At 48.9% G+C, this 11,917-nt stretch overlaps 1 protein-coding gene across 1 annotated transcript in view; it reads left to right on the forward strand.

The window, feature by feature from the left end:
- Positions 1 to 8,192, forward strand: part of PARS2 (prolyl-tRNA synthetase 2, mitochondrial) — a 12,818-nt gene extending 4,626 nt beyond the window's left edge. The window contains exon 2 of the mRNA XM_029949559.1: positions 4,310 to 8,192. Within this exon, the coding sequence (XP_029805419.1) occupies positions 4,338 to 5,765 (1,428 nt within the window). The 5' untranslated portion in view covers positions 4,310 to 4,337 and the 3' untranslated portion in view covers positions 5,766 to 8,192. The remainder of the gene's footprint in view (positions 1 to 4,309) is intronic.
- The last annotated feature ends 3,725 nt before the right edge of the window (positions 8,193 to 11,917 follow it).

Genomic DNA, 11,917 nt, shown 5'->3' on the forward strand with positions numbered 1-11,917 from the left:
CTCTTTCATTCTTGATTTTATTTATTTGGATCATTTCCTTTTTCTTTTTGATCAAACTGGCTATTGGTTTATCAATTTTGTTAATTCTTTCAGAGAACCAGCTTCTGGTTTCAATGATCTGTTCCATGGTTTTGTTGGTTTCAGTAGCATTGATTTCTGCTCTAATCTTTATTATTTCCTGTCTTCTGCTGGTTTTGGATTTTACTTGATGTTCTTTTGCCAGCTCTTTGAGGTGTAAGGTTAGGTTGTGTATCTGAGACCTTTCTTCCTTTTTTAGGAAGGTCTGGATTGCTATATAATTTTCTTTTATGACTGCCTCTGCTGTGTCCCAGAGGTTTTGGGCCTTGGTGTTGTCATTTTCACTGGCTTCCATGTACTTTTTAATTTCCTTTTTAATTTCTTGTTTAGCCCATTCATTCTTTAGTAGGGTGTTCTTTAGTCTCCAGGTATTTGTTACCTTCCAAATTTTTTCTTGTGGTTGATTTCAAGTTTCATAGTGATGTAGTCTGAAAACATGCAAGGTATGATCTCGATCTTTTTGTACTTGTTGGGGATGATTTGTGTACCATATGTGATCTGTTTTGGAGTATGTTCCATGTGTGCTGGAGAAGAATGTATATTCTGCTGGTTTAGGATGAAATATTCTGAATATCTGTTAAGTCCCTCTGGTCCAGCGTGTCATTCAAAGCCACCATTTTCCTATTGATTTTCTGTTTAGATGATCTGTCCATTGCTGTACGTGGAGTGTTGAAGTCCCCTACTATTATGGTATTATTATTATTAATGAGTTTCTTTATGCTTAGGATTAATCGATTCACATATTTGTGTGCTTCCACATTTGGAGCACAAATGTTTACAATTGTTAGGTTTTCTGGTGGATAGACCCCTTAATTATGATATAATGCCCTTCTTCATCTCTTGTAACAGGCTTTATTTTAAAGTTTAGATTGTCTGATAAAAGTATGGCTACTCCAGCTTTCTTTTGTCAGCCATTAGCATAATATATGGTTCTCCATCCCCTTACTTTCAATCTGAAGGTGTCTTTAGGTCTCAAGTGGGTCTGTTGTAAATAGCATATAGATGGATCTTGTTTTCTTATCCATTCTGTTACCCTGTGTCTTTTGATTGCACCATTTAGTCCATTGACATTTAGAGTGAGTACTGAAAGATATGAATTTATTGCCGTTATGTTTCTTGTATAGTTGGAGTTTCTGGGTGGGTGTTCTCTGGTCCTTTATAGTCTTTGTTGCTTTTGGTCTGTTTGTTTTTGTTTTTATTCCCTCTCATCTTTTCTCCCCTCAGAGTTCCCCTTAAAAATTCTTGCAGGGCTGGTTTAGTGGTCACAAAAAAAACTCTAATTTTTGCCTGGGAAACTTTTAATCTCTCCTATTTTGAATGACAGCCTTGCTGGATAAAGAATTCTTGGCTGCTTGTTTTTCTGATTCAGTATATTGAATATAGCCTGCCAGTCTTTTCTGGTCTGCCAAGTTTCTGTGGCTAGATCTGCTGCAAACCTGATCTGTCTTCCCTTGTAGGTTAAGAACTTTTTTTTCCCCTTTTTGCTTTCACGATTCTTTCCTTGCCTGAGTATTTTGTGAATTTGACTATGATATACCTTGTTGATGGTCGGTTTTTGTTGAATTTAATGTGAGTCCTTTGTGCTTCCTGGATTTTTATGTCTATGACTTCCCCCAAGTTTGGAAAGTTTTCAGGTATGATTTGCTCTGCTCACATAATCCTTCTACCCCTCTTTCTCTCTCTCCATCTCCTGGGACCTCTATGATTCTGATGTTGTTCCTTTTTAATGAGTCCCTGATTTCTCTAATTCTTAAATTGTACTCTTTTGCCTTAGTCTCCCTCTTTTTTCCTGCTTCATTATTCTCCAGAAGTTTGTCTTCTGTATTGCTGATTCACTGCTCTGTCTCATCCATCCTTGCCACCGTGGCATCCATTTGAGATTGCAACTCAGTTATAGTATTTTTTATTTTATCCTAAGTAGCTGTTGCTTTTTTTTTTTTTTTAAATCACCGTAGAAGGGGATTCTAAGCTATTTTCGACCCCAGCTAGTAGTATTGTGATTCTAAATTTTGGTTCAGACATCCTGCTTGTATCTGTGTTAAGTTCCTAGCTGTTGTTTCTTCCTGCTTTCTTTTGGGGTGAATTCCTTTGTTTTGTCATTTTGAAGGAAGAAAAGGAATTAGTAAGGTAAAAAAGAAATTAAAATTAAACAATTAAAAACAACACACATGCAAATCAAATAAATGATGCTATTCTAGGTGTGTTTTGGCCTGGTGTTGAAGGGAACCTGAGAGATTAGAGAAAAGGGTGGGAAAACGTTTGGAAGTTTGAAAAAGTGAAATACATTGAAATAGGATAAAATGAAATGACAGAAGTAAAATAGAATTTGAAAAATTTACAAAAATAAAATATAGTAGGAAAAACTAAAAATATTTTTAACAGAAATTGAAAATAAAAATAAATATTTTCTTTTTCTGCTGAGTTCTGTGGTTCAGGTCGTGCAGATTGTTTTGTTAATCCTCAAATCAGTTTTCTAGATGTGCAGGATAGTTTAGTGTTGGTCTGGCTGTATTTCATGGATGCAAGTTGCAAAAAAAACTTCCATGCTATTCCCCCATCTTGGCTCCTCCCCCATTGTAGAGTGTATGTAACCGAGAAGATGACAGCTCCCTGGTAGCAGGAGAATCGTTTCTGATCTACTCAGTGGAATGTTGTACTGCCATCAGGAGTGTGAGTATTTTGTACAGTCATAGAGGAACACATGTGCTCATTCAGTAGACAGCGTCTGGTACAGCCCTGCTCTGTGCTGAATGGCGAGCCAGTTAGATTTGGTCGTTGGCCACAAGGAGCTGAGTGCCTGGGAGGAAGACAGCAGTCACTCTGAGAGCGAGTGGTGATCACTAGAGGCTGCTGTGAGAGATGCTGGCCTTTGGGGCATGGGAGTGGGACACAGAAGACCTCCTAGAGGACAGGATGGGAGGGTGAGTAGATGTTGGTATATGCAGAGGGCACATTGTGTTTAAGAGTAAGCGTGGTGTGGCTGGAACTCAGGGTGACTGAGGCCCCCAGGGGGCCAGCAGCCAGCTCATGGGTGCACCCAGAAGGTCAAAAGCTTAGACCTGATTCTGAGGGCAGCAGGAAGTCGTTGGACGGTTTTAAGGTAGAAAGACCGTTACCATATGTGCTGGGATGTGTTCCCTGTGGCTGCAGTATGGAGCATGAATTGGAGAAAGGTGGGAATGGAAGCAGGGGGCCCAGTGCAGAGGCTGCTATGGTGGTCCAGGGTGAGCTGGTGATGGCCTGGATGGAGGCTGGAGAGATGGGGAGAAGGGGCAGGTGGAACAGCAAGTGAAGAGGCAGGAATGACAAGGCCAAGAGGGTTGGTGCATGTGGGCCATGAGGGGACAGTGGATGAACCCAGATTTCTGGTTTTGGCAAAGGGTAGCTTTTGGTGCCATTGTGAGTGATAGGCCGCACTGGAGGGGAAGTGGGAAGCAGGATAGATGCTGAGTTCCCTCGAGTACTCATACAGCTCGTTCTCCAGGACACTGGTGGATAGGGAGGTCTGAAGTGTGAGAGAGACAGACTGGGTGCAGGTGTTGACTCAGAGCCATGAGTGCGAGACCTGACCAGGGAGTGCTGTGGGGCAGAGAGGCACAAGACACCTAAGGCAGGAGCCAGGTGGGGACGTGGGCAAAAGAACAGGTCTGGAAAAAGGGATGAGGGCTTGTCTCCAGACTGAGGGATTAGACTTGATTTCCTTTTCTTTTTTGTTTCTGTTTTTTCCCCCAGTTTTGTATAATAACAATAGCAAACACTGATTGAACTCATAGAATGTGCCAGATACTGTTCTAATAATTTTTTATAACTCTTCTAAATTCTGATGAGAAACCTACAAGAAAGGTCTTACTGTATCACTGTTTTACAGATGAAGAAACTGAGCACAGAGGGGTTGTTAAGTCACATGGCCCATGCTACACCAGGTACAGTCAGCTAGCAGCCTGCCGGGAGCCCAGGATCTGATTCCAGGGCTGTGCACTCCCCATGCGCCAGTGTCTCTCCCCAGCACGCTGTTAGGTTTTTATAAATGGGAAAATAATGGGGTTTTTAAAATAGCAGTAGAGGTAAGAGAAGAAGGACTTGAACCTGCTAGAAAATTAGAGGGGAAAGGGTTTGCATCTACAAAAGCAGTGGCTGTCTTAGGAGTTTGCTGGAGGCCAGACTGAGCTGGCTGCGTCGTGGCGTCGGAACCCAGTTAACGCTGATTTCCACATGGCTCATTTTTCTCCAGGCACAAGTGCTTCCCTGTGCCGGGTGTCATGAAAGGGCTGCTGTCGAGATGCAGAGCACTGCCCGCCCTGGCCACCTGCAGCCACCAGCTCTCTGGGTACGTTCCTCACAGCTTTTACCACCGTGACCCAGAGAGAGGGAAGCGCTTGGTGCTGTCGCGCATGTTCCAGCCCCAGAATCTTCGGGAAGACCAGGTGCTCTCTCCTGAGGGCAGATCTGGCGACCTGACCTGTAAGAGCCAGCGGCTGATGCTACAGGTAGGCCTGATCCACCTGGCAAGCCCTGGCTGTTACCACCTCCTGCCTTATACCGTGCGGGCCATGGAGAAGCTCGAGCGAGTGATAGACCAGGAGATGCAGGCCATCGGGGGGCAGAAGCTCAACATGCCTAGCCTCAGCCCAGCAGAGCTCTGGCGTGCCACCAAGCGGTGGGACTTGATGGGCAAGGAGCTGCTGAGACTTCGAGACAGACACGGCAAGGAGTACTGCTTAGGACCAACTCATGAGGAAGCTGTCACAGCCCTGGTTGCCTCCCAGAAGACCCTGTCCTACAAGCAGCTTCCGCTCCTGCTGTACCAGGTGACGAGGAAGTTTCGGGACGAGCCCAGACCCCGCTTTGGTCTCCTCCGTGGCCGGGAGTTTTACATGAAGGACATGTACACCTTTGACGCCTCCCCAGAGGCCGCCCTGCAGACCTACGGCCTGGTGTGCGGGGCCTACAGCAGCCTGTTCCACAGGCTGGGGCTGCAGTGCGTCAGGGTCCAGGCAGACGTGGGCAGCATCGGGGGCACGGTGTCTCACGAGTTCCAGCTGCCGGCCGAGGTCGGGGAGGACCGCTTTGCTGTCTGTCCCAGCTGTGGCTTCTCGGCCAACGTGGAGACACTGCGCTCAACGCAGACCAGCTGCCCTTCCTGCCGGGGCCCACTGACGGAAAGCAGAGGCATTGAGGTGGGGCACACGTTTTACCTGGGCACCAAGTACTCCTCCGTTTTCAGCGCCCAGTTTACCAACGCCCACGGCAAACCGTGCCTGGCCGAGATGGGCTGCTACGGCCTGGGTGTGACACGGATATTGGCTGCCGCCATTGAGGTACTGTCCACGGAAGACTGTGTGCGCTGGCCCGGCCTCCTGGCGCCTTACCATGTGTGCCTCATCCCCCCGAAGAAGGGCAGTAAGGAGGAGGCGGCCACCGAGCTCACGGGCAACCTGTATGACCACCTCACGGAGGCAGTGCCGCAGCTCCGCGGGGAGGTCCTGCTCGATGACAGGACCCATCTGACCATTGGAAACAGACTGAAAGATGCCAACAAGTTTGGGTACCCCTTTGTGATCATCGCCGGCAAGAGGGCCCTGGAGGACCCTGCCCATTTTGAGGTCCGCTGCCAGAACACCGGTGAGGTGGTCTTCCTCACCAGAGAAGGAGTCACGGAATTTCTGAGCCAAGTGCAGGTCGTCTGAACACCCCCAAGCTCCCACCCCCACCCCATCCTGCAGCCTTGGTGTTCATTCATTCTCACGCTGCCTTTTCCCACACTCCGTCCCAGGGCCGGTCTCTCCGGATACAAGGCAGCTCATGGAAGGGGGAGTGTGTCAGGGAAACTGACTGTTAATCCAGTCCTTTGTTCCTACTCTTCGTATTTGAAGGTGGTGATTCCATTCCCTGGACTGGCAGTGCTGCCACAAGGCATTCCTCTTATTCTCCTTGGTGGAGGCTTGTGTGCTAGGAGGCAGAGGGGCAAGAAAGAGCTGCTTGTCCTGGCCCTCACGCCAGTCACTTCCCTTCTCTGCCAAGTTTCCCACGTGGAGGATGCAAGTGGCTGGTGGCCAAGGCCCTCCAGGGTCCAGCACTCTGACCCCGACGCCTCTTGCTGCATTTATTCTGGAGAGCAGGCCCACCAGCCTTCTACCACTGGGACATGTCCCCCTCCCCTGCTGGGGCCTCAGTTTCCCCATCTGTGACATGAGAAAATGAAACTAGATCTGTGAAATTCATAAGCTGTCACTGGGTGGTTCCACAAGAGGTTCATGGCGGGCAAATCTGGGTTCTCTGACCCCCTGTAGTCTAAGCTGCACAGAGAGTTGATAGAATTAGCTAATGGCCCCAAACCACCTCCAGAGACCTGGCTCCATTAGAGTGGCTTAGGGTGGAGATGGTGTTCTCTTGATTGAATAGGCCACCGGGCTGAGCCTCGCATGGTCATTTGGAAAAGTGGTAATGCTGCCATTTTAACTGCAGCATTTTCCTATCTGACACTCTTCTTTCTCTTTTTTCCCTACTATGTCTACAGTCTACTCACAAACACATAAACCCCACCTTTGGAGGCTGAGAATATGTTTTAAACCATTTCTCCCCACAAATGTAGGGGTAGCAGGCGTCAGGCACCATGGTGAGCTTGTCTTGGATCGAGTTGGATCCTAGAGCCACACCAGGGGTGCATATTGAGATCTCTGCCCATAATCTTTGGAAAACTGGGAGCAGTCTTGAGCCACCACGGCAGTGCCACCTGCTTTCACTTCTCCTGCACATCAGATTATGGTCTCCACACGTCCAAAGCTAACAAGATTCTGTCACAGTCCAGCTCAGAGCCACCACCTCCAGAAGTGTTTTGCCCTCTGCCTCCCCCACACTCTCCCATTCAGCACTGATGACATTGGTTCTTGTTTGCAGTACACAGAGCTCTTTGTTCCGTGCACCCTCCTCTTGTGGTTGACGGTCAGCTCCCCAAGGTCACGGTCCTGGTCGGATTCCTACTGTACTGTACTTCTTGTTTTGGCCAGTTGTTCCATCTGCCAAACAGCTCCCCCAGCAGTGCGTTCCCACTGTTGCTTGTCACTGCTCAAGTAACCCACGCCCCAGCACACACCATCAGGTTTCCTAATTACTGTTCATGCCCAGCCCTGATGGGCCCCTAGGCCAGGAGACGTGCGTTCTGAGAGCAAATCTAGAAAGGCTGGATTAGAAGTCAGAGGACTCTACCCTTGGCTGCACTCTGGAACTGCCTAGGTCCCACCCAGAGGTTCTGGGTAGGGTCTGGGGTATGGCCTAGGCATCCTGCATTTTAACACTCCATAGATCATTCTAATGCACACAGTCATTCAGGGCTCCCAGTGTACTTACGGGCAGCCACCATCTCTGAGCCACTTTGTAGCTCAGCATTTCTTAGACTCATTTCCTTTGTATGTTGTCAGACCAACATGAGCTCTCTGCATGTACTGGTCTGGTCATTTATTTAAGGGCCTGCCGTGCACCAGTGTGCTGTGAGGCACTTTTATGTGCCACTTTCACACCAGAAACCATCCAAGGTGGATGCTGTTCTCCTTTAACAGATGTTGAACCTGAAGCTTCATCTCAGCAACTTGCTCAGGGATGCACAGCTATTAAGGGTCAGAGCTAGAATCTGAGTATTGATGAAACCCTTGCCATTCCTGCTGTTAACTACATGGCCTCTGCCTAGACAGAAGTGACTTCAGGAAATAAAACTGAATTATCTGTCTTTCTAATCATGTTAGCCCAAAATAGGTGAGAAAGTAGTATTCGTGTGAATTGGGGCTTAGTTTTTTTAAAACTTAATTCTTACTGAAGTATAGTTGATCCACAATGTTACATCAGTTTCAAGTGTATGGCATAGTGATTCAATACCTATACGTGAAGCTGTGCTCACCACAAGTGTAGCTACGTCTGTAACAGCACAGGATGTATTATCATTGCTCATTCCTTGGGGAGATCTAGAAGCAACTGACTGGGAAATATTTAGCAGAATTAATACTTGGGGACAAAAGCTGGTGCATAACAAAACCATTGTGTAAATCTAGGACCCCATTAATATTCTGTGTTTTCATGGAAGAAACACCTGCTGGGCTATCAATAAAGGTGCTTTGCAGAAATCTGTTGTAATTATCATTTCTTTAACTACTTGAGTGCCAAGGAACTTCACAGAGGTCCCATCATCCATTTCTACACCAAGATGCCAGAATCCTTTTTAGAATAGATTGTTAGGCATCCAAGGGCACATAAGGCTTTGTTTGAGAGTTAGGAGAAGCTTTATAATGTGGGAAATGGGAAACTTTTTTTTGACGTTTTTGCAAACTTAGGGTATACTTGCAAAAAATCAAGAGATTGCGACTTACATCAAAGTGACCCACGCTAGGGACTGTGGAGTCAGCCCACCGAGGCCACTTGATAGCTGTGTGATCTTGTGGAAGCTGCTTCCCATGCTTCTGCAGTGAAACGGCCCACAGCGCCCAGCTCACCGCAGGTGCTGGCTGAGTGGCAGCTGCTGTTACACTCGGCCGGTTAGCCCTCTGCGTGTAGTATGTGGGTGGATGGTGCGTGTGGGCCAAGAGTGGGGTGGCACCCCTGGCTCCCCCTGATTGGGCACCATTTTGGTGCTGGGATGGTGCCCACTCCTATTAAGCCAGCAGCCCTGAAGGGTGATGCACTTCCACAGTTAAAGCCTAATTGCCCTTGGCTAAGTAAAACTCCGTAGGGCTAGGAGAGCAAGGAACTTCTTGTTAATGGTGACCAAGGACACGCTGTTTGCCAGGGAAGAACTTGTTGCCCAGGCTCGAGGGCTGACAGCCCTACTGGCAGGGTGTCGGGTGCTGTGGGGAGTCAGCTGTGGGCTGTGGCAGTCCCACTCCACAGACTGGTTGGGGACGTTGCATGATAGTGAATGCCAAGAACTTATGACAGCATTGGAGTGAACAGGCAAGGGCTGCTGAGTCTAATGCCAACTCCTGAAAGGCAAAGGCCCAGTCTTATTGCGCTGATATATCCTGAATTCAAGTTCTGGCTCTGCTTTCTGCCAGCTTGCTAACACTGGGCAAGCTCCCTCTCTCTGCTAGGTTTTTTGTCAGTAAAATGGTTCTGTAAACTACTTGCTTCCTGGAGGCGTCAGGAGGAGCGCACCCCTCCACAGGAAGCACCCTAGAGCACTGTCTGGCGTGTCCTAAGTGTCCAGTAGAGGGCCACTGTTACTAGTGAGCCAGGCCACTTGTGCACTCCCCCTGGAGGATGCAAAGATTGCTCGAGGGGCCCTTCCAACTCCTGCTCCTTGCCCTTCCCTGTCCCTCCCACAACTTCATTGATCAGAATTTATCACCCCTTCCTCTGTACCATCAGTTAGTAATTATTTGTTGTGTACCTGCTATGTACTGTGCTAGGTGCTGGCAGTATCAAAGTGCACACAGTTCAGGGCTCCGGACTCAAGTTTACAAAGAAGTGGGAGGAACTATCCAGTAAGCAGGCAATTACAATGCAGTGTGACTACAAGGTAGTGATACAGGTACCATGGGACATGTGAGATAGGGGGGCCAGGAGAGCTTCCTGGAGGAGGCAGCCAGGCCTGATTAGTTTAGAAAAGGCAGGAAAGGGAGGAACAATTGGGGGTGGAGGCAAGGGTGTAAGTGAGAGTAAGAATTCTCTAGGCAGAGGGAGCAGAATGCAAAGGTCCAAAGCTAAGAGCATGGTATGATTAGAGAATAAAAGTCATACATTGAGCATGTAGTTTGAGGCAGGCTCTATTCATGTGCATCACATAGGTTAATTCACATAACCCTCACAGCACTTGCATGAGGTAGGTGCTGTTATGCTGTTCATGTTGCACATGAGGAAACTGAGGCACGGTGCTTAAGTAGGTGCCCGAGGCCATCCGCTAGTGAGTTGCAGGGCCGTAATTGAAGGCAGGCAGCCTGGGTCCAGAGGTGATAAGCTGTGGCACCCTCCTCCCCAGCAGCTGAACTGGGTCCAGGATGGTTGGACTAAGGTGGTTGGAGAGAGGAAGCCACAGAGGTGGCTGGGGGCCAGACCCTGAAGGGCACTGAGTGCCACATTGATGAGGGAATGGGGAGCCACTGAGGGCTCTGAGCAGGAATGAGGACTTGTCTGTCAGGGCTGTATTTCTCGTCCTTGGAGCAGTTTCCAGTCCAGGGTTAGATTTATGACATCTACTCAACAGGGTGACCTTGAGAGCAGAGGCTGCCTGATACCCTTGGGCCTTGATGCCCTGTCCTTGTTTGGTGCCAGTTAGGTTCAATGTTTGTAAACAGAATAACAGGAACAAGGAAGAGGTGGCAGGTGGGCTCTAGAGTGGATGCTTGGGTTCAAATTCTACCTCGGACACTAGCAGTGGGACCACGTGCCCCCACTTGCATAAAATTGGGATTTTATATCATTTATAAAATCGGGAACCGAGAGCGTGGCTGTCATACTGAAGTGAAAGGAGGTTTGCACAGTGCCAGAACGCTGTTGACAGCCACCATTTCTTCCCATTCCCTGCCTGCCCTTGCATGCTGGCTAGCAGTGTTTCAGGGCTGGCTCATATGGGCCTTGCCCCAACCCCAGATTCTCCAGCTGCCACCCCAGGTTGACAGTAGCCACACATAGGTCTGGTGGTCCCACCAGTGTCCCTGGCTGGTGGGAAAGGCTCTGCCTCAAATCAGGGATGTAAAGAATGCTAATGTCTTGGCTTTGCCCCTTTCCCTCTGGGCCTCAGTGTCCTCATCTGTAAAATAAGGTGGTCCCATGGTTGAGTCTTTGAGGGAACTCTGACTGGGTTCTGATGGGAGTCCCAGGTAGGGACAGGTGGCTGGGGAGGCAGAGGGTGAGGGCCAGGCCACATTCCCCATGGGACCCCTGCTCCTAACCCTAATCAAGCTCTAGTCCTAGCTTGCTCGGTCTGCTCCTAAATTTGTGCTCTCTCCACTCCCTGGAGGCGAAAGAGGATGGCAGAGGTCAGAAGGGGCAGAGCCCATGGGCTGTGGGGGCCAGAAGCCTTCTTGGAGTGGGTATAAGGCAGCCACACGTGCTTGAGCCTAGGAATGCTGATGCTCCTATATGTATAGATTGGGCTTCAGAACAGGACTCTGGTTTACGATCTTTTTCATTCATTGTTTCCTTCCTTCATTTATCCATCCAGTTCATGCACACAGGGCTCTCAGTGTGTCACACTGTGTGTCAGGCCTGGGCACAAAGACAAATCCCCATCTGGCCTCTGCCCATGAAGAGTGCCCATGAAGAGTGCGCCTTCTGGAAGTTTTAGTGCAGTGTTTCTCAAACTCAGCATTATTGAGTTTGGGCCAGCTAACTTCCTGTTGTGGGGGCTGTCCTATGCACTGTAGAATGTTTTAGCATCCCAAGTTGTGACAACCAAAAATGTCTCTAGGTGCCCCCTGGGGTGCAGGTCACCCCTGTTGAGAATCACTGGTCTAATGCTACCGATCTGCACAGACATGCCACAGATCAGGCTGGAAGGGGAGGTACAGTGATTGATTTTACAGATGGAGCCTCCAAGCAGAGTCCCCTCCTCCCAGGCACAGCACGACAGCAGCCACCAGGATCCCAACGACAATCTGTCTGCCATGCTTTCTGCTGCTCCTGCTTATCCTAGCTGGATGGAGGGGCAGGGCATAGAGGGAAGGCAGCCAGAAGCTGGCTGATAACTGGGCCTGCCAGGAGCCTGAAGGAAGGACTGGGTGGTGGGGACGATGGTCACAGAACTTCATTTCCCAGGGGTGTCTGACAGGGAGCGGGGCAGTCTGTTTCACACGAGGGAGGTGGCACACCAGGGCCTGCTCTGCCCCAGCACAGGGATATTGCTGTGGTCAGGCCC

Source organism: Suricata suricatta, chromosome 8, assembly GCF_006229205.1.
Source record: "Suricata suricatta isolate VVHF042 chromosome 8, meerkat_22Aug2017_6uvM2_HiC, whole genome shotgun sequence".
NCBI lineage: Eukaryota > Metazoa > Chordata > Mammalia > Carnivora > Herpestidae > Suricata > Suricata suricatta.